At 36.6% G+C, this 27,463-nt stretch overlaps 1 protein-coding gene across 4 annotated transcripts; it reads left to right on the top strand.

The window, feature by feature from the left end:
• The first annotated feature begins 275 nt into the window (after nucleotides 1–275).
• On the top strand, nucleotides 276–27,463 carry DNAJC10 (DnaJ heat shock protein family (Hsp40) member C10). 4 transcript variants are annotated; one of them, XM_068948373.1, is made up of 23 exons: nucleotides 276–458; nucleotides 961–1,327; nucleotides 3,543–3,708; nucleotides 5,599–5,649; nucleotides 7,084–7,166; nucleotides 7,374–7,505; nucleotides 8,427–8,520; nucleotides 8,750–8,827; nucleotides 10,973–11,016; nucleotides 11,388–11,525; nucleotides 12,662–12,751; nucleotides 13,476–13,589; nucleotides 14,482–14,596; nucleotides 16,312–16,439; nucleotides 16,714–16,830; nucleotides 17,991–18,092; nucleotides 19,186–19,341; nucleotides 20,767–20,900; nucleotides 22,365–22,418; nucleotides 22,817–22,964; nucleotides 23,747–23,866; nucleotides 25,582–25,698; nucleotides 26,288–27,463. In XM_068948373.1, the coding sequence occupies exons 2-23, from the start codon at nucleotides 1,127–1,129 to the stop codon at nucleotides 26,297–26,299; spliced, it is 2,394 nt and encodes a 797-aa protein (XP_068804474.1). In that variant the 5' UTR covers nucleotides 276–458; nucleotides 961–1,126; the 3' UTR covers nucleotides 26,300–27,463. The 4 variants fall into 4 exon arrangements, with proteins under 4 accessions (XP_068804474.1, XP_068804473.1, XP_009674623.1 ...); XM_068948372.1 differs by having other exon boundaries at nucleotides 23,747–23,872; XM_009676328.2 differs by lacking the exon at nucleotides 276–458 and adding an exon at nucleotides 793–833.

The following is a 27,463-nucleotide window of genomic DNA, read 5'->3' as shown; positions in this document are numbered from 1 at the left end:
ACGAGCACCGCCCCACCCGCCGCTCTCCTCCTCGTGCGGACGCCGGTTTGCCCGCGAGGCCGCCACGCTGCTGTTCCTCGAGCGTTATTACCAGCCCCCTCCGGCCGCCCCGGCGGCGGCGGCGTGGGGGCGGGCTCCCCGAGGGGCGGCCGCCCCCCGCCTAACGGCTGCCCTCGCGCCCCAGCCGCGGCGGCCGAGGCCCGGCAAGGGTGGGGGCGGGGCCGGGGGGCAGCCGAGCCCCGCCCCTCGGCTCGGCTCGGCGCGGCGCCACGTCAGCCCTGCCGGCCGCCCCGCCCCGCCTCAGAGCCGGATCCCGGCGCGGGCCGCCCTTCCGCCCGGCGCCGGCGGGAGGCCGCCGCCGTCCCAGGCTGCTCCGCTCCGCTCCGCGCCGCCCCCGGCCCGGCCCGGTCTGCTCTGCCCGCCGGCTCCCTCCCCGCCGCCGCTCCCCGCACAGCCCGGTAAGAGCCGCTCCGCGCCGCCTCCGGGACTCGCAGCGCCCCCGCCGCGGGGACCCTCCCGCCGCTGCCGCCCCGGGGGCCCCTCGGCGGCCGGCCGGGCTCCTCTCCCGCCGCGGCGGGGCCTGCCGGGGGCGCGGCGCGGCCGCCGCCTTTTATTTACCGAGGCCGGTCCCGGCGGAGGGGCGTGCGCTCGCCGGCAGCGCGGGAGGTGCCGCGGAGCGCCGGGTGGAAGGAGAAGGGAGGGAGCGGCAGTAAAAAAACATATGTACGTGTGTAGATTCAGTGCTCGCCGTTTATGTAAAGCTTTTTGTAATTACCTCGTTGGGCAACGTGGAAAATGAGGAGATCGTCTCTTACTTGTGCGGCCTGCAAAAGGCAAGTGATTAGTAGTTTAACACTTGCGTGTAGCCTGCAGAAACCGGTCACGTGGTTCCTTACTGATTTATTTATTAAATGCGTTGAAATATGTGCTTAATGGCCCCCCCCCGCTTTTTTTTAATAGATTGTGACTTTTGCAAGATTTGTGACATGAAGTAGGACAACCAGAATTTTGAAGAGCTCTGTCCTAAATACAGCTATACCTCTGCTCTGCACGTTAGGAGATTTATTGGAGACTCTTCTCAAAGCCTGCTCAGACCGGAACCTGTGAACTTTCCAAAAACTTCGTGATGGAGTTCTTACTATCCAAAGGAGATTATCTTAGATATTTTAAAAGAACTTTATTAGTAGTTCTAGTCTGTCTAACAGTTCTTGTGTGCACTGATCAGGACTATTATAGCTTACTTGGAGTATCCAAAGAAGCAAGCAGTAGAGAAATCAGACAAGCTTTCAAGAAACTGGCATTAAAGTTACACCCTGATAAAAATCAGGTAAGTTACTTCTGTAACAGCTCAATAATGTTGGTTTAAACAAAAAGTTTTTTTACTTTTTCTAAAATGTTTCTTTGTTGATTTAAAACATATTTGAAGAATTGTAACCACCTGATACATGGTTCAGCTCAGATTATCTGCAGAGAAAACTTACGAAAAGGGATAGATATGCTGTTGTTTTGGGCCATATTAAATTGCTGTAGTAAACAAAAAAGTAAGACCATTTAATTGTCAGTCTTTTTTTTGTGAACAGAAGAATAACTTATGTCTGTACTGTATTATATTTTTGGTAATCTGATGGGTTTGTCTGTTTAGCTGTTAGTTATTGTTCCGCTACCACGAAGTCTCATCGAAACAGCAAACAGCGCTAGACTGTACTGAGACATCAATCTCCAAGTATTGAATAGGACAAAGCAAAAATTCTGGGACTGCCTAGGCATAATGAGGGAGGGGAATAAGGAGCCATAGAATGACTAGAGTAAGAAGACTGGGAACAATTCAGCGTAATCTGTCGTACCGTATTTTCCAAAAGACAATGAAATCACTTTTTAGTTTTCATGAATTTTTCTCAAGATTTTCTGAAATAATCAGAAATTCACAGGAAAGATGAGGGGTTCTGATCATTAAATATATGTGCAGCTGAGCGTGTGCAGAGCCCTAGAGCACCCTGTTCCATGTGCCTGCACGGGGCACATTGAAGCATCCGAAGCGCTAACATTCTTGCAACGGATTTGAACATCCGAAAGCTCCAAAAGAAAACATTAGACAAACTCTGTAGCACGAAACAAGGAGGTAGATATATGTTTGAAGAAATTAGGTGTGGAACCCTGGATTATGTGCTGAGGAGGATATTTCAGGATAGGTACTTGTTAATGTTATTTTGCCTTGTTCCTTCCTTCCTCTCCTTTTTCTCGAAGATGCATGAGATTGTCCGTAGATTAACTTGGTGGCAACTGGTACACACCCTGAGGCAAAGTAGCCAAAATCTCAACAAAGTTAGGAAGTTTGCTCCACTTGCAGGCATTAACTGGTTATAATTTCCCTATTTTGATACTTTCAAAGTGTTAACCTTTCAGATTAGATTCTGCAGTTTCCGAAGTATGCAAACCGTACTAAAATATTATGGAAGATTTTTAACAGATTATTTTCAACATTAAAGATGGCATATAGGAGATGAAGCAATTACACAAATTCAATAATGTTAACTTCTTCCTTATGCCTCTACGCAAATAGATCAAGAATCCTTAAAAAAGGTGTCTTTTTGAAACGAATTTTTTAAGCAGAAGCTAAAAGGGTGGGAGAATGCTGTGGATTTTGCTCACCACAGTTAGCACTGCCCCAGCTCAGGACCAAAAGTGGAGTTCAAAACGCGGCTGTGGATACTTTCCTGTTCTAATACTGAAGCTACCTAGAAACAAAATGCTGTTTAAATAAGTAAGGAGGCCACTACACTGTAAGGTCAAAAGGGGTGAGTCTGTCTTTATAGCATAGGTTTTTGAACTGGGGATAAGAAGGGGCTCTGAGGGAAGTAGAGAAGATCATAAAGGAAATGCTAAAGCTTTACTCAAATGTTTTTCTTTTCATTCCTTGGCACTTGCAAAACAAGATACGTTACAGCACAGCACAAAATAGTGGGGGGAAAACAAGGAACACCCTTCTGCCAGTCTATAGATCTTGTACCAGAAGAACTCGGTGAATCTGCTGCTTCCGAAAGTACGAGATACCTTCAGCTGAGAGATACATGATGGTATTTTACCTGTCGTAACAAGCAGGACTCCTGCTGTATTTGGAAGTGTAGGCACGCATGCTTTGTTGTAATAATCTTTTTAAGATAATACAACCTGTGCAGGAAAGGTTATTCCAGAAGGAGAGAGGAACAAACAACAGCTGGGAGAGTGCTCATTTAAAGGACAGGGATCACTAGAGAATGTTATAGCCCAGCTGTATCTCCGAGCAGTCCGCTCTGTGTTTCAGCTGGTATCTTAGTGAGGGTGAGGAAATGAGCAGAAGACCTAGCTGTCTTTAGGACCTTTGGGCTCTTGAGGAAAACATTACTGTAATTTGTTTGGCGATTACTCCATAGCGCCAGCTTCCACCAAAAGACAACAGACATCTTTGACAGGGATACAGAAGTATTTCCAAGGATTAATTTCTCAGGAGTATTTGTACAATATAGTTTATCAGTTGCTTACTAATTGTAGTTTTCCTTAAATAGAATGATCCAAATGCACATGAAAATTTTTTGAAAATAAATAGAGCATATGAAGTACTTAAAGATGAAGATCTACGGAAGAAGTATGATAAATATGGAGAAAAGGGTCTTGAGGATCAGCAGCAGGGAGGTCGTTACGAAAGCTGGAACTTTTATCGCTATGATTTTGGTAAGTTATGATATTTGTGATTTGCTTAAAACAGTCATAAGTAAATTAAATATTCAGATCTATGCCAGTTCTTTTTACACATTTCTCATATAGCCTTTCTCCAAATTTCTGCCTGCTCTATTGTTCTCCTGTAGCTGTTGTTTTCTCTCTATTGACCCTGCTTTTATTTACCCTTTTAATGGCTATCCAAAAACTACTAACAATGTAATAATCTACTGATCTAGCATTTTTTTCCTTCTATCTACTGTTTTTTTGATCACCTAACTTTTTATGTATTTTTTTTAAAAAGGCAGAGTCTTTTTTTATTTGAATTCCAGTGTTAATGTTTCCCATCAGTATTCATTTTAACTTTTTAATGCAGGAAGACCTTTTTTGTTTATTTTCCGTTGACATTTTGTACTTCAAAGCAGTCTCAAGTGGATTTTGAGAGGTTTTTGCGCTCTCAAACCTGTTTTATAAACAGAGATGCTATTAGAGATCAGTAAAGTTGTAGCAGAAAATGAAAACATAATAATAGAATCATACCTAAAATGATTTTGAAAGAAATTATTTGCTGTTTGTCTTAACAGTTGTTTAGATAGTTGCAGGAAACCTGGCAGGGATGAACTGTTCTCAGAGCTACTGTAACAAAAGGAAACTAAAATAGAGCTGAGGAACATGGTTTGACTGGTGTGAAGAAGCAAGCAGAAATGAACCTCCACTTTGTCAAAATAGGCAAAGCCAGCAAGCAAACAAGATAGATATATTTCTTTTAAATGCTTTGCATTTTTTTTGGTGTAGTCTGATATAAGATGTCCAGTCTCTATAAAATTAAGGTCTGTACACATTGAAATTAAATAAACCGGAGGCAACTGTCACAGAAGAATGGGAGCTGCCCTAGAGCTTCTTCAGCTAAACAGATCTAAGAAAATTTATGTCTGAAGTTGCACTGCTTGACTGAGAAATAATATCCTTGAACTTATATATACTCCAAATGACTAGTTAATAGATCTATTTTTATATATATATATATATAAAAAAGTATGTGTTTGTGTGTGTAATTACATGCAATATAAATCTCCTACATGCAATATAAAAAAAAAAAAAGGAATAAGAAAGCATCTCATCAGCTGTGGAAATTAATTTCTCTTGCTATTTATTTGTATTTAATCCTTGAAATCCTCAGGTGAAAAGGGATCTCACTGTGTTAGGTACTGTAAAAGATCTGTAGCAATAGTAGTATAATATCTTGCTGTTTAATAATATTTTTGGTATCCCTGCACTGCCTTGCTGGAGTACTCAAAGTAGTTGACCATTTTTTAATAACATTCTAGGTAGGACTGTTCAGTTTTGAGACCTGTCTTCCTTACCTTTATTTTATGCATTTTATTCCAGTGCATACACATGTTCTATTAGTGAAAGAGTTTGTGGCTGAAAGGGCTTTATGGTATAGTTTAGATAGCCTGAGCTTGAGAGAGGAAGCGTAAGCTTCCAGACGTTACGTATAGCTCTCTCACCGACCTGGTGCCTAGAGCTGAAGCTTCTTCATTTTTAATCTGGCAACTGCTATTCCTAGTACTTTTGCTGTAATACCTTATCTATCTCATAAATAAACAGTGTCTTGGTATAAAGTGATAACTCAACTTCTCTGCTTACTCAATGACTAGTCTACTAAAACACCAAAATGGGGAGGTTCTGTAGTGTGAAGGCGTGGGACCTCACAGGAGAGTAAACTAAGGTTATATATTACTAAATTGATTCAATTCTGTTGTGACAACTAGCTCTGCCAGCTTACTATTGCAACTTAAGTGTACTGTCCTCTGTTTTCTGTCTTGTAAACAAGATTATAGTTTGGTATTTTTTTTTTCATTTTAAAGATGACAAAAACCAACTGTTAATTTTTTTTAATAGGCATTTATGATGATGATCCTGAAATTATAACGTTGGATAGAGGAGAATTTGGTAAGTTTTAAATAGCTATTTGTTTGCCAATATATCAACCCTTTTTTGCATTCTGAGCTGTATGTCATATACATCTATTATATACCTGTTAAAAATCTGTCAGAAAATCATTTTCAGATGACACAAGCAAAACCAAAAAAAACCCTTGACGCTTCCTGGCAAATGCTAGTTAGCAAATAGATGGGTATCTACAAACACCTTAGATTAGGTTTGAAAGATATTTTGTGAGACCTAGTAAGAGGAAATATTTCACTTAAAATTTTGTTTATCCTGTTTATCGTCACTGTTTTATGGTCTCTGTTGTCACTGTAAGTTTCTGATTAGGCAATTCAGTCAGTTGCAATTGAACTTGATTAGAATTTCCTTTCTATTATATTTCTGTTTGTTTTTTCTGAAGTGAAAACTAGATAATTGTCTTGCACAAGAGGTTCAAGAAGGTGACATCAGATATTGAAAATATATCTCAGTAAAACAAGGTCTGGAAAGATAACACTTTCATTGAGTTCATCTAGTTTTTTCTTCTAAAAGTCATAGCTAAGATTTTTATAATTAAAAGAGACTAGAAAGAAATGTCATTATTTTTTGCATCATCTGTATCTTGAGTGCGGTTTTGTTTGTACAGGCTGGATCTACAAGCTGAACTAGTTTTGTAGGCTGTTCTAATCACAGAAGCTCATAACGTTCTACATGAGAACTTGGGCTTCCTTTGGTTAATTGGTTTCCAGAATCTACACGTTCCTTAGTGTCCTTGTTTGTGATGACTTTTTAATATAGGCAAATATGACTTACAAAATTCACTATCAGAATTTATGCCCAAAAATTGAGAGACTGAAAGCCATGTAAATCAAGCTGATTAAATCTATATCTGTGTGTATGTATGTATATTTAGTAGTGAGCTTATTTCTTTATGCTTTCCTTGGCTTCTCCAGTAACTCTTTTGACTTTCATTTTAAATAACATCTTCAAGTGTTGCACAGGGAGTCTACATAAAACAGATGGCCTGGTGGAACCCAGCAAAAAAGTAAAGCAATTATAAGGAAATGGAACATTCTTTTGGGTATGAGTGGTTTAATACTTGTACTTTGTTATTAAGGTAACCAAACTTACACTTTCAAAAATATCAGCTAGGTTAATCTGTAAAGGGTATGCTTAAGCTTTTGCTCTTTTAGTAGCTCAATTAATAGAAGTAAACAGATGTTGAGAATTAAGCTGCTGATATCCTTTGAAGTACAATTTTCATGTGCTTGCCTACACCGGCAAGTATATGCAAGTGGGATGCAGTCTTTATCCCATCTGAGTTACTGTTATTAACTTATCTGATACATAAATTTTTAATTCAGCTTTTGGGGAAAAATGTAGTAAAAATGTGCATGCTAGATCGAGCTACGTTGTAGATGTACATTACTTTTATATAATTTTCTTCTTTCACTCTAGATGCTGCTGTTAACTCTGGGGAACTGTGGTTTGTGAATTTTTATTCTCCTCGATGTTCTCACTGCCATGAGTTAGCACCTACGGTATGTGTATACAGCAAGTGGATTAATGCTGAAAACACAATTCAACAACATGGTTTTCAGTCAGCATAAAAGTTGTTCAAGTGTATTTCTATGCTGAAGCTGAAACCTAAGATAACAATTCAAGATACCAGGAGTAAAACGTGCAGTTTTTTTGTAACTTCCTTATAGGAAAATATCCAATTTTCTCTTTTCTTTTTCTTTTTCTAGTGGAGAGAGTTTGCTAAAGAGATGGATGGAGTAATACGCATTGGGGCTGTCAACTGTGGAGATAATAGAATGCTTTGTCGAATTAAAGGGATTAACAGTTATCCCAGTCTGTATGTTTTTAAAACTGGAATGGTGAGTGATAAAGCTTTAAACGTTTTCAGAAAGATTGAAATCTGGAAGACTGTTTCTTTAAATACTTGTTCGGTCATAGATCTCTATAAAAAGATCATCTTTTCATTTGCCTAACTTCCTCTTAACAAATTACTACTTTTTTTTTTTCTCTTTAACTTTGGTTAAATTAATTTAGACATTTTCTCTTTGATTCAATTTGTTAAGCTGTTAACCTCAAAAATAGCTACCTGCTTTATAAAAGTGTTTTTTCTGAATCGTTCTACCATGCAACATATCACTTTCGATGTGAGTAGATATTTTCAGCTATGGTGCTGTAGCGAAGCAATGAGTCTAAGCCCTTGAACAGCCTAAATAGTTTCTATTGCAGTGTTAAAACGAAGTTTTCAGATACAAAGAATAGTCTGCATTTTGAGTCTAAGTAATTAATATGATTGTGTACTTAAAGAAACTTGGAATTTAGTTCCACAAGATTTCTTCTGTGATAGCAAAGTTACATACTTCATGTTTTATACCTGCCTGTTGAGAATTAAATAGTAAAGCCTGTGGTGGTGTACAAATCACTTTTGAATAGTTAGGTATATTTTGACAGTGATAAGCTCTGAGAGGTTGAAAAAGGGATTGTGCAAACATTAAATGGACTGATGCAGGCAATTTTATTTTTATTTAAATAGAAATGTAGTTAACGAGAGTTGGTGTTTCTAAGGTTTAGTTATCCTTGCGTTGCTGGACTTGGGAAGGAGATTGCATGTTACAAAATTCAAATCAAGATTAAATTCCAAACATCCCACTGTGGGAGGGAGAGAACAGTTAGAGCTAGGGTTTTTGTTGGGGTCCACCATTGCATTAGTGCTGGTATTAACAACACTAGTAAATTTTATAAATTTTATAAATTTTATACATTTTATTTTTTGTCTTTTGTAGCAACCAGTGAAATATTATGGAGACAGGTCAAAAGAGAGTTTAAAGAACTTTGCTATGCAATATGTTACGAGCACAGTCACTGAGTTATGGGCAGGTAATGTTAATGTATTTTCTTTGAGGTGTCTTTTTTTTACATTGATCTTTACAATATAAAAGATGGCAGAAACTATTCATAAAACTGAATCTGTCAACTGTTGCTAAGTGTTATCTTTGAGATAAAAAGTGTTTACTGTAATTTTACTAATGCAAAACCTTCCTGTTTCATAATCATATTTAAATATATGAAACCAGTCAAAAACTTACGCAAGTTGTTTCATTCTTAGGGAACTTTGTTAATGCCATTGAAACTTCATTTGCTTCTGGTGTTGGTTGGCTGATCACTTTCTGTGCTGAACGTGGAGGTAGGTGTATTATATACTTTTCAAATAAGGCAAACAGGAAACTAGTGCTTTTATTGATAATGGCGTAATGCCTCTTGCTTCCTTCTTGAGTAAAGTTCATCAAGGTCTCTTAAGACAATCACAGTATGTGGACTATGCGTCATATCAGTTCCATTTCAGAGGCAGTTTGGCAAAAGGACGTTAATAGAAAAATTATCCTATTGTGCTTCTGTAATGTCACATGAGTCACTAAAATGGCATAAAAGTATAACACCTTCAGGAAAGAAACTGGCAGAAAAGGGCTCTGACTTCAGTTTTCAGCTCAGGCTCAAATGACAAATATTGCATAGGTGCATACCATCTTGTCGTGATACCTGGGTAGGAGGAGGAATGCATGTTCCCCCTTGAACCACCACTTACCAAAAATCGGCTAGGTAGTCTCTCAGAAGTTCTAGTAAAAATCCCTTATGTAGTATGGTTTTACATCTGATGATGGCCAGTCTGTATCTGATGCTCACTTAGTTTGTAAAAATTAGCACAGAGTTGTTTCAGTTGTTGGGCTTTGATTTTTTTTGTTTGTTTGTTTGTTTTTCTTCCTAATAAGCCCATGTATTTTGGAGCGGACAATATTTGGCCCCCTAAAATTTCTAGAAGAAATGAATTTACATAGTCAATTAGACAATTAACAGTGTTATCTAAACTGTTAGATAACTTTTCAGAGCAAGTGCATGAGGCTGGGATATATTTTTTCCATGTAGAAATCTAATACACTACAGAATCAAAATCAACTGTTAGATGACTTTCCACGTATTATTCTAGGATTTACACACACACACACACACACACACACATACACACACACACACACACACACACCCTGTGATTGAAAGTTAAAATTGTGAAGCACCATAAAATTTTTTTGAAAATGAAAAATCTAACCAGTTCTTAGTTACCCCTGTGCTGAAAACTGAAGAAACCATAATAAGATCAATGAGCTTTCTTGGAAGATTAGCCAACAAGGAGATTGATACTATACAAGGATAGTACTTGAACCAATACTGTTAACTAATACAGAAGCATTACTGTATCATTGAATATGGTATTTACCTGAGTAATACCTGAGCTTTGCCTGTAGTTTAGCTTGCGTTTTCATTACATGTTAAGATTTTAGTGGATTTTCTTAGGTTTTAGTCCCAGTGATCTTTTTCGTCTGAAACCAGTCATCACACTTGCTTGCCACTTCTTCCAATAGTTTGTGAAAGAACAGAAATATCGCTTACTTTGAAAGCTTTCTAAACATTTCTTAATTTCTGCTCATTGAAAAGAAAGGTGTTGTCTGATGTCTATAAAACAAGTCGTAAGTGAGGATTGGACGTAGTAATTATCTTTTCCCACTGATTTCATGACAGAGTGTAGATTTGAATTGTTTCTGTGGTTTGATAACACTGTTCCCAAGAAAGCTGGTGAATACTGCGTGTGTGATAGTTGCCTTTGCTGGTAGAGCTAAGGGAATTTGCTTCACCTTTGACAAATAAAGATTTCTCTGTCTTCTGAAGAGACCTTTGTACTGTGAAATGAATAACCAGAGTTCCAGTCTTGGATTTACATTTGTTCATTGTTTGATTTCAAGTTGTGATTAAGATTCCAACTTTGGTCCAGTTAAAGTGATGCTGATGCATCTTGTTATTCCAGAAAAAAATCTACATCGGGGGGTAACTGTTCAGACTATGTCTGGATGGGTATTGGAACATATGATGTATTTACCGTAGTGAGTAATTATTACTTGAAATAAAAGAAATCAGTAGTTCCACTGAAATCTCGTTCCATGACAGTACATAGGTGATTTTTTTTAAAACGTTGATTCACATAAGAAGACATTTCAAAGGTCAGTCTTAGTAAAGCAAATAATACTTTTTAAAAGAGAATTTTGTGTTGATAAAACAGTATTTCTCAAGCAATTTTAGCTTACAGTAGAAAACAATCAAGTGCTGGTTACTAGACATCAATACTTTGAGCCACTGAAATGCTGGATAAACAGCCAGGAAGCATGCCTTTTGAAATAGTCGTCTTTGTAGGGAGAAAGAGGATAATTCTAAACAAGAGTAGATTTAGCGAATTAGTAACTTGAAGTTCTATGTTTGTAAATAAATGGTTTTTGTTTTGCAGATTGTTTGAGTTACCAAACACGCCTTAAGCTTGCTGGCATGTTGGTAAGCAGAGCTTCACTTGAAAGCATTAACTGTAATATTTAAAACAAAGTAACAGAAGTGAAAGCATAAAGTGGTATTCAGAACTCTCACTGACTTCAGTGGAACCAAGACTTTACCCATTAGCTTTTGGAAAATATCAAATATTTTTAAATAATAGCTGTTGGAATGGCACTAAATTTTTAAAAAAAAATGTATGAAATGTGAATGTTTTAATACTAAACATTGAATTACGTTAAATCTCCTCCTTCCGTTTTCTAAATATAGTATATAATTGCTTGTGTTGGATTTTCAGAAGTACTTCTGAGCCTGAATTTGAAAATACTGTGTTTTTTCTTTTTTCTTTTTCTTTTTCTTTTGCTGTTTTATTACAGGAAGGTCTTGTTAATGTAGGCTGGACGGACTGTGGCACCCAGGGTGAGCTCTGTGATAATTTAGATATCTCATCTAGTACTACAGCATACTTTCCACCTGGAGCCACCTTAAATAACAAAGAGAAAGGAGGTGTTTTGGTATGAGTTGCTTCTAAACAGTTCTGTATTTAGATTAAAAAATGGTTATGGCAATGACAAAGTGATATATACAAATATACGATAACAGTTTGATTATATACAGCTGAATAGATGCCCTTTTTTTTTTTTTTCTTCTAAGTTTCTATGCATGGGTATGAGCTTACATCCTTGTTGGTTTCTAAGGCAGTGATCCTTAGTGGTATTACCCAGCTTGCTGGTGTGCTGATAGAGTGAACAGGAGCAATAGCAGAAGCTGGTAGGCTCTGCTCAGCCACCTTGTCAGGAGCTTCCCTGAGCAGCCTTGGGAATCTAGAGGGTGGGATGCCCCAAGAACTAGTCCTGAAGCTGCTGCCCAGTTATCCAGGGCAGGCTTGGGAGATTTGCCATGCACCTGCAAATTTTATTGCAGAAAGAACATGTGTCAGGTATCACAACTTTGAGAAATACTACTCTAAACAGAGTACTGACATATATGTGATAAAGTACTCCTACACTGTCTGTGGGTATGGATTTTATTATTCCTCTCTATTCTATTATTGCAACCTCCTCCTACATTTGTATGGTAGTTTTAACTTAATTGATGGGGGAAATTTCTCAGTTTGAAGCATGACTTGTTCCTTCATTGTCACTGCTGTCTCCTGTATCCTCAAAAGTAGAAAATTAAATTCACAACCTACATGCTTTCAACCTTGTAACCTGCCAACTTTGAGTTACTGATACCTATTCATTGCTAATTTTTACAAACTACTGAAACTTAGAAATCTGTACAGTGCAGTTAGAGAAGGCCTGTAAAACTGGATTTGAACTCTTGTAAACTGGGATTTGTAGAATTTGATTTCAGTTTTGATGTTGAAATTTGATTTTGAGACTTACCTTTAGGACTCGTTTTGACAAAAAATGATATCTTAAGTTTAATAGTATAGCAGAACAAGCTCAAGAGTCTTCTGAGGACGATGTTTATGAAAGTCTATATATGAAAAAAGTCAATCAGATACCATGGTATTAACTGTACTCTTCAGTTGATGGAAAGAAACGAATCAGAATAATTCCCCTGACAGTTTGAATACTTGTCATCAACAATCAGGTTGATGTTTATATGTTTCTTATAATAAATAGAGCTTGACTTTGCTTTCTAGTTTCTTAACTCCTTGGATGCCAGAGAAATATATCAAGAAGTAATGCAGCATCTGCCAGACTTTGAAATTCTCTCTGCAGCCTCTTTAGAGGTAAGGTTTTTAAAAATACTTTTCGTTGTCTCTAAATCATATAAATATATTTTTTTCATCAGTTGTTACTTTTATGTTTTCAAATCCTGTTGGTACAGCAACCTAGTATTTCTCTAGCTGACAGTGATATTTTTTTCTCTAGCCAAAATTGCTTAACACTGTTTATCTACATGTACTTCTATATTTTAGCACAAGAAGAAAAGTAGGGAGATTATGTATATGTTCTAGTGAATTTTGTTTTAAATGTACGGGGTGAATAATATAGGGAAGAAAAAATATTTGTTTCCACATGATAAGTTACGCATGAACTGAATTTCACCCACTTAGACTGGCCTAGTGTTGTCTCCTTATATTAGAAGTCATAAAAATGTGTCATGTGTTGGGGGAAAAAAAGCACAACTGATGACACTTGAAGCAGTAGCAGTTAGCTGCTTGATCTGCAGTAGGAAAGGTAAATGGAAAGAAAAATTAATGAGTACCATGTAGCCAGTTTGTTCTCAGATTTTTCCTTTTCACCGTTTATGATACTGTAGAACAAAGTTTAGTTGAAGGACTATTGTAGTGAAAGATTTTTTTTTATCAATTAGGGGAGCATTGCTTGGGGATCAGGTGAATAATTGTGCATTTACCTTTCTAAAAAAGTTACAGGAATTTATAAATGGATAAAAATTAGAAATAATATTTTTTTCTCTCTTCTTTTTTTTTTCTTTCCCCCCATTTTAAGGACCGTCTGGCTCATCATCGATGGTTGCTTTTCTTCCACTTTGGAGAGGGTGACAAATCAAGTGTACAGGAATTGAAAAAACTCAACTTTCTACTTAAAGATGAACATATTCAGGTGTGTTAACCTCCATTTGCATTCAGAAAACTAGTCAGTATGTTGTTCCTTAGTATTAGCTGTTATTACCACCTGCTACTTCTGGTATTGGAAGAAATATGCTGTGCTATGGTAGATTGAGAGTAATGTTTTTAATTTAAAGCAGGCAGTGAAGTTTGCCATACAGTTTAAGTAATTTAAAAGTAGTTAGGGAAGATTATCTTCTAAATCTCTGTCATCGGAAATGTTACTGCAGATCTCATTCAGTTAACAACTACAATCATGCGGTGTTTTTGATAGACGGCTGCATCAGTCAAAGGAACCAACAACTTCTGAAAATAATGGCTCTACTTGAGATGTATCTTATTCTGACATTTGCATTTAGATATAAAAACCCCATTATGCTGTATGTGAAACTGTATTTTAACCATTTGAAAAAAAACCTTCTGAATGTTATCTTGAAAATGTTCTCAATAAAAAAAAAACTAAATTTAAACTTTTAGATGGAGTTCAAAGTTTGTATTAAAGACACATGGACCATGTTATTCTATAATTATGAATTTCAAAAGAATTGTTGCATTGACTAGAAGAATTTTAGTGTATTTTATTTTAGAAGTCTTTTTCCTTCCTCATTATATTATTTGGGGGAAAAAATGGATTCTTCAAGGTTTTATTCCCTATTCTGGCCTTAAGAATTAGTAGAACAACCTAATAGAGCTGTGATAATAGTTTTCCTCAAACATCACAGTGATAAGATTGTCCTAAGACCTTTGTTATTTAAAAAAGGCTACTACTTTTCCACTTTTTTTTACCTTTTAGTTTTAAATGTATCCTAACTTATACTGCCTTCCAGGATGTGTTAATCTATATACATTGGGACGCGTTTATTAAAATGGTGCTATTTGTTAAATAGGTTGGCAAGTTTGACTGCCTTTCCTCACCAACCATCTGCAATAAACTGTATGTGTATCAGCCATGTCTAGCAGTCTTCAAAGGAAAAGGAACTGAAGATTATGAAATTCATCATGGTAAGGGAAACGTTAACAAGTTTAAACAATTATACAATCACTTTGAGATGACATTATCTTTGGCAAACTGCATTTGCTTTCCAAAAGAACAGCTCTTGTAATTTTTTTTTTTTTTGGTATGCAGTCATCAAACATGTATTTTGTCTTTGCTATCCTGTCTGTTCCAAAAACATTTCATGTCCTTTGAGTAAAAAGGAAATGTCCAAAGCTGATCAGGACAGCTTCTGCTTTGGGTAGGATAACCAAAGAACGCTGTAAGGCACACCCTTTGTAGAGGCTTAGTATGCTGCTTATTCAATGCTATCAACTTGAGAAAATTGCATTTGATTTCACGTGTTCCTGCATGAAAACTAATTCTTTGTTTTGTTGATTTCACATCCAAAAAAAATCTGTATTGAGACTTTTACCACATGAACTCATTTCGGAGATAGTCATTTGTTTCCAGGTGAGGTTATGTTACTGTGTTTCTGTGTCCCTCTGAAAGGATTCAAAAATGACAGTGGAAAAAGAAGACTGATACAGAACTGTAGCTCGCATCAATCAGTGTAGCTCCAGAATGTTGCACAAGGCATTTAGGCAAGAAGAGGTTTTGATTTTTCAGCCTCTGAAGCGTTAGAAACGTAGCTTGCAAGAAATTAAAGCAAAAATCTGAGTATTGTAATAAAGAAGAAAGAAAAGTTTTTTGACTGACCAGAAAAAGTTGGTCATATCTAAAAAGGCAAAGATGATCCTGTAAACCCAATGTTTGCTGTCAGGTAAAGCCTTATATACTCTCTGTAATTTCTACTGCTGCAGATTCAGATTCTTTCACAAGGAGCCAGGAAAATGTCATATACATAGTATTTCTAGAACTTCTTGTAATGGCATAAGATTACAAATAGCCCAAGAGAAATACCTTAGACTACAAATACATATGTATTCTAAATGGCTTGTTGTACTATTTATAAAACAGATGGCATCTACGGGTTTTGCCAACAGTCATCTCACTTCAGTATTTATAACATTTTAATATTACAAAGGCTCAGGTGTTTTTATATACTATGTTAAAGGGCTTGACCAGTTTAAAAACTGAGAGCAATAATAAATCTTAGTAAGTCATTGTGCAGTGACTTCACATTTGGTTACCTTGAGGCTCCTTATACTCAGTTAATTTCAAGACACGGACTCCCATTTCTGCTGACAAACGTGGATATGAAGGGTGTAAAGAGACTTGATCGCTGAAGCTATGTCAACAGGAACTTCAGTTATGCCTGGAAAGCCATGATTTATCAATACGATTTGTTTTGCTTGAAGTTTTCATTATGTTACTACCTTCGCCAAGGCAAGGTATTAATTTTTTAATTCCAACAAGTATTAGTAGGCTGGTAAAACAGCTAGTAGTCTAGTCACAAAAACAGTCTCTGTGAAGGATGCTTGTGTTATGTTTTGTCTTGCATGAAACTTATGTGGTTAATGTCAGCTAAATATCCAGTTTAAGATTTAGCTAAGTAGCAAGTATTGTCTAGAGACAGTATGTCTTACCTATGTACCTTCAGCCAGTTTAATTGCCATCTTCTTGCATGAAGGTGAGATGATACCCACTCAATTTATTTAAGCGGGCCTTGTTTAAAGATCAGTAAAGGAAACTGAAGGACTCCCACTGCTATCAGTGAGCTTTTGAGTAAGACTTCTCATAGGGAAAAATAAAGTTTTCTGTCTACGTTGTCCTTTTGAAGGAAAGAAGATCTTATATGACATTGTTGCATTTGCCAAAGAGAGTGTAAACTCTCATGTTATCACATTGGGGCCTCAGAATTTTCCTGACAGAGAGAAAGAACCATGGCTTGTGGATTTCTTTGCACCAGTAAGTATTTAATATCTACATTTCCCTTTATCTAAAATCTGTTATGTAACTATGTAGCAAATACTAGCAATATCTTTAAAGTCTCCTTCAGCATCATGAGCCAACACTGTGATTTCTCAGTCTCTGCTGCAGTAGTTCCTAGATTGTCGTGTGGTTTTTGTCTTTAGTGGAACCTATTATCAAAGCAACATATCATTCATCACAACCAGCTCACGTTCTCCTGTGAGCCAACTGCAGGGGAAACAAGTGCACTTATCCATATTTTGTTTTCTAGTGGTGTCCTCCTTGTCGAGCTTTGTTACCAGAACTGAGAAAAGCATCCAAACATCTGTATGGTCAGCTTAAATTTGGAACATTAGACTGTACTGTCCATGAAGGGCTTTGCAACATGGTAAGCTGAAGGAGTTTAAAAACTTGTTTCAAAGAATTTTGCTTTCTTACAGTTCTTGGGGATGTTTTGTTTATTTTTTTTAGTGTCAATGACAGAAACAAGGGTCTAATATCGAGATTTTTTTTTTTTAAAGGCATAAACTACACAATTTCTAGAGATGATGTATAAATGCAAAATACAGGTCAAATTTTATTCTGGTCTCATAGTGCTTTTGGAAGACTGTGGAATTGGTCAGAATTTTTTTTTTTTAAAGAGAAAAATGAATTAAGCAGACCCAGAAACTTTTTTTTTTTAGTCTATATATAAATATACGCATGCATTCATTTATTTTCTTCGCACAGAAGGATAAAAGCAGTAAGACACTTTAAAATACAGGGTTCACGTTGATGTAATACTTTTTGAAGATATCTGCAAAACCACTTTTAGTTTAGTTTACCCTAACTGGCTTTGGTGTTTGTTTTGTAAGGCTTAAGAAAAAAGATTTTAAAAATCTTTCCCAGTTCTCCATGTTTAAATATGCTTAGCTTTTGCTTCAGTTGATTTGTCTTTTTAGAAATTATTGTTATTGCTTTCCCAGAATTCCAGAAAATACATTTTAGCAGCATTGCTGCAACTGCGCATTTTCTTGTTCTTAAGAGTTTCTCAATGTTGGAGTATTTGTGTATTTGTGTTCAAAATGTCTTAAAACGTATGAAAAATGGGTTTAAAAAAGGAAAAGCTTTAAAATAAATTTTTGTAAATAAAATATGTGCTTACACACTGTATAATTCTAATCATGGAGGCATCTGCGTTTGATGCCAAACACTACCGTTATTCATGCAGTACAGTGTCTCCACCTGAAGACTGGGAATAGCCACGCTTAAAAATCTTAAGGTTTAGAAGGACTGTGAATTAATTCCTGTAATTGTGGAGCATGACAGAAGAAGTACCGGGTGATTTTTATGTTCGGGACAAACTTCACTGTCTCTAAATACAATTGATGCTTTTTCCGTAGTGGTTTGGAAAGGTTCCAAGCTCCTATCTTCGTGTAGGTGTGAGCAATTGCATGCTACAAACTGGACAGATTAGCAGCTCTGAGCCACCAATACCAGTAACAGCTAAAAGGAAGTACAGGGGACCTAATCATTCCTTGCAATTTCTCTTGTTGTCTCTTTTGTTAGCATAACATTCGAGCTTATCCAACAACAGTTGTGTTCAATCAGTCTGATGTTCATGAATATGAAGGACATCATTCTGCTGAGCAGATTTTGGAATTTATAGAGGTATGTAAATTACAAGCCTTGTTGCAGTCATGTTCTACCCGCAGCTTATATCCACAAACATGTTCTTTAGATGCAAAAGATTCTAAGATATTTTTTAATTAGTTACACTAGTGAGAAAAGGAGTGATGAAATCTTGGGAGGAAGAAGTGATCCCACAACTGTCAGTTTGGGACTTGATACCCAGTAGATTTATTTCTCTACTCTGTCATGCAATTTCTTTGAGATAATTAGCAAATCACTTAAGATCTCTTCCCAATCTGCAAAATAATACTAATGATTCCTACCTCTTAGAGAGGATAAAAGAATTAAGAACAAGAAGGGCTGTAATATTATGGTGAAAATGCTCATCTACGCTTCTTAACGTTGGAGGATTTTCATATTTTCATAAATTAACTTGCTCCCCTGCATGATTCTCCTCTGTTTCTCAAACTTTGTTTGCTCATAAGAGGGCAAGTGATTGATACTCATCACTATTACTATTTGACTTCTCATGCCCACCTTTCCTCCAGCATTCATGTTCTCTCACTGCTAGATCCAGGCTTTGAAGAGACTGTTCATTCTCTCAGGCAGTCCCTAAACAGCAGCCACAATAGCACATGCAGGAACAAGCAGAGATCAACTTTTTTCAAATAAATATATTTAAAATATTTTAAATTTTTTTTTTTCAGTCAGCGTTCAGAGGCCCCTAGTGCACCTTAACCATTCAGCTGCTTTCTAGACTAAATAGCATGGCTGAGTCTTACAATCCCTGTTCTTGCCAGCTGAGCTGAGTTTTATTCCTCTTACAAATGAAGAGAAGTGAAATTTCCTCCCCACTATAGAGAAAAGGCAGAAATTCTCCCTTTTGCAATCGGGTTGTATGTTTTTAATAGCTCTTCCCAGCAGATTGGGCATATGACTGTCAGGATGACTGCATGACTTTTCATCCTTTCCTGTCTTTCAGTGGTGTGGATCTTCCCTTCCACAGCAGCAAACCAGTTTCACTAAGCAGGATGTTTTCAGCTTTTTCTACAGTCTGTTTGTACATGGTGGCACTAGATATGGGATAACCTATTGTTGCAAAGTATGAATCTGTAAGCTGTCTTTGCTTTAGGATCTTAGGAATCCATCAGTGGTCTCCCTAACACCAGAGACGTTTATTGAATTAGTTAAGAGAAGAAAACGAGAGGAGATCTGGATGGTCGATTTCTACGCTCCATGGTGTGGGCCTTGCCAGGCTTTAATGCCAGAATGGAAAAAAATGGCCAGGGTAAATAGCATTCAAACGTTTTTCTGCTTTTGCATGTTCTTAATCCTAATCATTGAGACTGCACATCTGCTGTGTTAGAGAACTGTCAACTGAAAAAGACGGTGATTAATATTATTGACAAAATAGGGAGTCCTTACCTGACAATTTTATATTGTTTCAGCTAGAAAGTGGTGGGTTGGGTTGGGTTGGGTTGGTGGGTTTTTAGTTGACATTGTAATCTAGTTTTTCTAATGATACAACTTTGCTACTGTGTTTTCCAGCTCCTGAGAAGTTTAAGAATAACTTCCCTTGAAGCTTAAGGCTTTATGTAGATAGCAGCTCTGCATTTAAAACAAAACCTCAGAGCTTAAAAGAAATAAAATTTATCCATAAGCTGGATAAGAATTGGTTGAAATAATCTGCTACTTTATCCTCAGTATGATCATTAGTCATTTTTAAGATTGCCTTAGACATTTATGAAACCTCTGCTTTTAACTTCAAAATAAAGGAATTCAGTATTACCCATCTAAATTCTTTCCTACATTATTTTTTTTCTGAAATCTTGTTTTCTTCACTGAAAGTAAATAAATGCCAAATCCCATAATCTTTAAGGCTGATGGCCAGTTTGCTGAATTATGCATACTTTGATAAGCACTTGGTGAGGGGATGTTTTTGTTTTTTTGTTTTGTAAGGTCACTAGATTTCTCTCACTTTCAAAGGTAATATTACTTGGGGCTGACGACCGTATGGGTTTTCCTGGGCATGTTTCCAGGAATTCGAACTAGAAGCTTTGGACAAAACCTGTGGGCTTTAGAAACCAGTCCAAGATTTTCAGACATTTAGGACTCCGTCAGACTAGGAGCACTATCTGTGATTCTGTATTCCAGTCAAATGTCTGTCAGGTATTATCAGCTCCATAGTACGCGTTCAGTAGTCATCACCTTCTCCGCACGTGAACTGAGCGGGTGGTCTGGGCCTCTGCAACAAATCAGACAGACCTACACTGCAATTGATAGCATATCTGCAATGTGCCAGCACAGAAGGACTAAAATCCAGGATATGTCATAATTACTGAGCCTGTGTTATGAAACAAGTACATTTTTTGTCTTGGAATCCTACATGATAATACGGTAGTCCTTATGCTAAATAACCACACCTGTATGTACCCGTGTGACAAGGTACGTGCCTGATGAACCGCGTACACACAACCCATACTAAAATATGTATACTGAGTAATGTATGAGCATGGTGGGAGTGCATGTGAGTGGGTGATTCCCATTAAATACTAATGCTCCAATTACGGCAAAGTCATGTGATAATCTTGGTTTGTTTTTTCCCCAAACTAAGTGTTCAAATGATTAAGACTTGAATTCTGAAATATTACTGAAATTATGGTAATATTGATTTGCATGTTTGATTGTAGTTTTTTCTTTTTTTCTTTTTTAGATGTTAAATGGATTGATCAGTGTAGGCAGTGTGGATTGTCAGAAATATTATTCTTTCTGTCAACAAGAAAGTATTCGGGGATATCCTGAAATAAGACTCTTTCCTCAAAAATCAAACGCAGCTCAACAGTTTTAGTAAGTAGTTTAAGTTTGGAAAATGTTATGATGTGGAACAGAATTAATCTGTGTATTTTGGTGTGTATAAAAGGTTGGGGAAGTAGTATCTTCCACTAATCAAAGCTATTAAAAAAGGCTTTTGTGACATTATTGTCCTAGACATTGACTTGGTTACTTCAAACCAGTGCAATTTTATTTTGTCATTTCAGTTGATTAAGTTGAACTGGGACCTTAATTTTTACTGCTTGTTATTTAAGGAATACCAGTTTTCTAAGTTCAGTAACCTACTAAACAAGATGATATAAGTCATTTAATAATATAAATATATTATTAAATATAAAAAATATAAATATATGAAATAATATAAAAATATTGTTAGGTTTGATTCACTGCAACTTCATCTTTAGAGAACTGAAGGATATAGCCATTCTGTTGTGCTCACAGGCAACAGCCTGCTAACACCACTGCAGAAATTGTTCTTTTTGTATATCTAGTCATCCCTTTCATTGTATCATTGTTGTGCATAAATTAATGATTAAAAAAAAATGCATCAATGGAAATTGAAATTTGGCCAAAAAGAAACTCAGCATAGTGCTTAATAGCAGGCTTCTGTAGCTTTCATCACTGGACTGCTTGCTTTTACTTGGTTCTTTTAGATAAAATGTCTATTAAAAGCAAATTTTTTTTATTTTTCCTCACTGAAAACAAATAGATTGTTAGATATGAGTAGTAAGCATCAAATTTCTAATCATGAGTCATCTATTTCCTGCAAAAATATGCCAAAATAAAAATTGGAAATTTATCTTAAAATCACCAAGAACTATCAGATCGTATTTTGACCAGATACCTCTATATTGAAAAATAAATTGTTACACTATTGTAAATTAGTAGATATGAATCCCAAGTAATCTTTGTTTAGTTTGAAATTCCAGTGATGGATAAGAAACGTTTTCTGAAAGTCCAAATAATAAATCCTTGTCTGAATAACTAGTTTTCCCTTGTTTTTCCCCATCATTAAATTGAGGGAAGAATATAGAATGTGCAAGCGTTTCATTGTAATAAATGAGGGTCAATTAGAAAATACACTGACATATTTCAATTTCATTCTCATGCTTAATAGACCTTGCAATTTTGTCTGGAACCGTTACCAAAGATAATTCATTCAAAATACTTACAGCTATCAAAGTTAACGGGTTACAAACTAAGTTTCTTAATCTCTTAACATAGAATTTTCTTCCTTTTCTTCTCTTCATCTTCTAGTCCTTAATTCTGTGCCTTTGAATTGTATTAATGAGGCTCTTGTTTATTCAGGCTTGAAAGCAGAGTGGTTTATCCAACCAGTAGAAGTAGTCTAAAATATATGTATTTAAATTCATTATTTATTACATCGTCACTACTTTACAGTTTTGTTTTTTGTTTCCCCAAACACAATTCAAACTGCTATATAACTGGGTTTTTATTCTGTTTTTAATCTTTTCATAGCAGCTACAATGGTTGGCACAGAGATTCGTATTCGCTGAGAGGCTGGGCACTGGGGTGAGTTACTGTATTCAACTTTGTTCACAAGCTGCTCACATAATTTTCTTGCTAAAATAAATTAATATCTAAAAGCTATGTAAGTTAAGGATTAGAAACACTCAGGTATATGTATTGCTTCATGTAGGATCTGTTAAAGTCTCCACATCTTTTAACTCAAGCTTTAAAGTTATGGAGAAATAGCATACTTCTTACAGTCCATTCATTTCCTGAATACCAGATCATTATTTGGTCTATTATTTTAAAAAGTAATTCTTTAATACTACAAACTGTAAAGCAGGGATTCCCAGAATATTAATATTATTCCTTAATTTCAGAAAACTTTCTAGGCCTTAAATGGAATTTGGGTATGTTTGAAGTTTTGAATGCATTATGACCATTTTTCCTCCTTTCCACAGGTATTTACCACAAGTGTCAGTAGACCTTACTCCTCAGAGTTTCACAGAAAAAGTTTTGAATGGAAAAGATCATTGGGTCATTGATTTTTATGCTCCTTGGTGTGGACCTTGCCAAAATTTTGCTCCTGAATTTGAGATCCTCGCAAGGGTAGGTTTTTTAACTATATTAGTGGATTGCATCTGTCTGATCGTAATGTTATGGTACACAGGATCATTCATCAGCACTTTTATTTCTTAGCAGTCAGCCAGAAATCACATATCCCTTTTTATCTACAGAATAGAACTATATTTCAGTTTTTAAATACCTAACTGTTGATTTCTAGGTTTACGTTATGCTTTTCACCATTATTTTTAAGTTTGAGGCATAATCATTAATCCATCTTTAGTGAGATTTGTCTTTGAGGTAGGCAAGTATTGTCCTTTTCATACAACAAAAATTCAATGCAGAATGGCACCCTCAAAAGTGATGATAGCAAGTAAGTTTCTTTTTTTTAGACAAATTTGTTTCTTATTGTCCTACTAGTCTGCTGTAATCTTACAGTTTACACCTCAAAATCCTTAATAGCCCAAACCAATAATATTTTCAAAGTAGCTAAGATATGGGAGTCTAATTCTAATTGGAAGCCAGCATTTGCCAGTCAGTCTTTGCCAGTCTCTTGCAGAGACACGTACACATAGCCCCTCTTTACAACTGTGGTGTGCTTTGTGCTGAAATCAACTAGGAGCGCTCTGCTGCACACCTGATGACTTCTGATGCAAGGTTAACACTGTCAGAAGCAAGCAAAGGATTACTCTGAGTTACTTTAAGCAACTTGTTTTATTTTTAGCTGCACTGCTTGCCTGTTTAAGTTATTTGCTTGTAGTCAGCCATGGAAACTTGGAGTTTGTTTCTAATAAGTTTTATTTTATTTGTTTTTTTTTTTTTTTAAGACCATGAAAGGAAAAGTCAAAGCTGGAAAAGTAGACTGTCAGGCGTACGCTCAGACTTGTCAAAATGCTGATATCAGAGCCTACCCTACTGTTAAGTTTTACCCCTACCAAGGAACAAAGGTAAAGGTAAAATGTCTCCTTTGTGTACAACAGTGAGGTGGTACTGTTACTAGGTGAATTTCATTTCACACTTAAGGCTTCGGAGAAACTGTTTCTATAGCATATAAAAGTATATTATATAGATATTAGAGAAAGACCTGGGTGTCCTGGTGGACAACAAGTTAACCATGAGCCAGCAACATGCCCTATGGTATCCTGGGCGGCACTAGGCAGAGCGTTGCTAGCAGGTGGAGGGAGGTGATCCTGCCCCTCTACTCAGCTCTGGTGAGGCCTCCCCTGGAGTACTGTGTCCAGTGCTGGGCTCCCCAGGACAAGAGAGACATGGCGCTCCTGGAGAGAGTCCAGCGGAGGGCTACAAAGATGATGAGGGGACTGGAGCGTCTCTCCTCTGAAGAAAGGCTGAGAGAGCTGGGCCTGTTTAGCCTGGAGAAGAGAAGACTGAGAGGCGATCTGATCAATGTGTACAAGTATCTGAAGGGAGGGTGTCAAGAGGATGGGGCCAGATGGGCTGGGGCCTGTCAGCGGGGCCCAGTGACAGGACAAGAGGCAACAGGCACCAACTGAAGCACAGGAAGTTCCATCTGAATCTGAGGGAAAACTTTGCTGTGAGGGTGACAGAGCATTGGAACAGGTTGCCCAGAGAGGTTGTGGAGTCTCCTTCGCTGGAGATATTCAAAACCTGCCTGGACGTGATCCTGGGCAATGTGCTCTAGATGACCCTGCTTGAGCAGGGAGGTTGGACTAGGTGATCTCCAGAGGTCCCTTCCAACCTTGGCCATTCTGTGATACTAACTTTAGGAGATTTCAGTAATATAGTTAAAATAGCATGTTCTTTAACCATCACCAGCAGCCACAGATTTGTTTTGGCTTAGGAGAAATACTCTTTTAACATAAAGCATTTCATTGTAATTTTGCTTCAATTTTCCATTTTAAAAAACAATATTTAAGTCGAAGTATTTAGTTGGGCTCTGTCACACAAAAAAGACAAACCTTATCAAAAATACTTCAGTTTTAAATGACTTTTTGTTGAAATTAATAATTTTCTATTAACGGATATCCAGACAGTTCTAGATCACCCTTATTCTTGTAAAACAGTTGACTGCTCTTAAATTTAAGAGCATTACAGTCACCTTTTTGATTGTATTTGTTAGTGCTGAAGAGAAAGTATTCAATGCACTCAAAAAAAAAAAAAAAATTAAAAGGATTAGCTTAATTATTAAACTGAGTCTCTTAGGGGAATGTTAATACCTGATTCTAGAAATCCTTCCTCACACAATCCCATGAAATTTAATGAGATTTTTTCTATGGTGAGAGTAATGTATTTTCCGGTCTTCACAATAGCAACTCACTTTGACAAATTTGGTGAACACTGATTACAAAATGACAAATTTGGCTATCTACATGAAATACTTAGTTGAATGAATGAATGTGATGAAATTATAACTAGTTACTTCTCATTTCCTTAACTTTAAACATCAAGACAAAAGTTGTGTGGTTTTGAAAACCAGCAGCTAAGAGTGGTTCTTAGTATGAAGAGAATTAGTATTGTGGAAATGGAGACAAAAAATATATTTATGAATCATAAATCAACTTACTAAAACCATCTTCTGTCTCCCAACATTCCTCCTGAATTTTATCTGAAAGTAAGCAGATTATTTTCTGTTCACTGGAGAGCACAGATAATATACTACACAATTTTTATTATTATTTTCAAGAAAAATGTTCTTGGGGAACATATGGACAGCAGAGATGCGAAAGGTATTGCTGATCTTTTGAATGAAAAGTTAGAAGCAATTCAAAATAAAGGAAAACGAAAAAAATCTAGAAATAAGGTAAGAATTCTTATTCTCTGGTATTCTGCAAAGATTGAAATTAATGTAAAGAATAGCCATTTAATACAACGTTAGTCTTTGCTCTTTATGTTTATGAAATATTAAACACCATATCTTCAAACAGTACTAGGCAGGTTTTATTTCCAGTCTTGTTTTGGTTACTTGTACTTCCTCAAACCTAATTCTGCAAGTCTACAGATGCAGTAGAGCATAGTGCAGTTGCAACATCAATTAGGGCAAGACTTAACAGAATTTATAGATGGCCATGGGACAGTTGCCATATGGAAGAATGGTTGAGATAGACAGATACGCTGTACCTTAGGTGTACTCCTTAAACTAGACTTAGTAAACAGGCAGCAAAATATAGAGGCATATTAGTTCAAGACTGAAATTGTCATGTTATCTCACAAAGAAGATACTAATACACAGCTATTCAGTATACTGAATTCTTTTAAAGAAATATTTGATCAGCTGAGCTGTTTCTGTAGTACTACTGTAAGTTTAAAATCAGTTGTACACAAATAACAATCCAGAAGACTTTTATTTGTTCTTTCAGAATAACTGTTAATTCTGATTTTCTTATCACCAGGATGAACTCTGAGTGGTACTGGAGGTGGATAAGATTCAAAATACTCTGAAGCTGTGAATACAGAAGATAGCATGAGGAAAATACAAAGTTAGGTTACATTCATTAACCGGACAAAAGAAATGAAGACTAGTTTGAGGTCTTGGGCATACAGGACTGCCTGTTTGAATTCTACTAAACTGTAGGGAGATAAAAGCATTTGGTTTTGGTGTAGTCATTCAAAGTACCTGCACATGAACTCTGCATGTCCCTCTTCTGATATACCAGCTATCTTCCTAATGGAGCATTGGACCTGACCAGAAATGGGGACTGTATCACTTTTGCCTACCCTTTAGTACCTTATTTTGTTCTGTCTTTTTCCAAACGCTTCTTGAACGTGGCATTCAGCCTGTGGCTGAATATGCAGTCAAAGTGCTCTGCAATGCAGAAACATGATGAGGGATTGTCTGTTTGAAAGACAAACAATTTTACCTGATAATAATTTTGCTTTGGGGTTGTGTTGTTGTCTAGTCAATTGCTAAGAAATAAAATCAACAACTGGTTGCAGGACAGGTTTATTCAACTGCATTGCTCCTGTGCTCGAATAGTGTCCTTGAAAGATATTTCTATATTGTAGCACTGGTGGTGGTACCAGGATGACTAGAATTTGAAGAGCTTCTCTTGGTTGTTTGCCATGTTTTTTTCATTTTCTTTTTTTTAAAAAAAGAATCAACAAAATAAATCAAGGACTTCAAACTCAGCGTATTCTTGACTTTCAAAATTTGAACTGAAATGATGTGACAGAAGCATCTGCATAAGTAAGTTATTAGCTTGTAATATATTATGACTACTCTGTGTGTTTTTAAGTAAGAACACAGTCTGTGGACACATTTAACCTCTCTTAGTTTTGCACTGTTGCTTTCTCTGCAGACTTTTTTTTTTTTTTTTTAAAACCATCTTTTGGCCAGCAAAATAGCAAGTGCCTTTTTTCATTTAATAACAGACACTACTTTACAACATCTCCTCATATGTCTTAATGTATCCCACTCTTTAGAGTAATATTTTTTCATAGCTTCTCAATAGACAAAAAATTTGTGTGGCATTTACTGAAGACAACTGCCTGTCTGCTGCATGTGGAAGTTCTACTTCAAAATAATTTTTTTTTTTCAATAAAAGGCTGCTAAGAACTTGTCAGATGAA

Source organism: Struthio camelus, chromosome 6, assembly GCF_040807025.1.
Source record: "Struthio camelus isolate bStrCam1 chromosome 6, bStrCam1.hap1, whole genome shotgun sequence".
Taxonomy (NCBI): Eukaryota; Metazoa; Chordata; class Aves; order Struthioniformes; family Struthionidae; genus Struthio; species Struthio camelus.
Note: the sequence above shows the minus strand (reverse complement) of the source record. Positions and strands in the feature narration are given on the sequence as shown.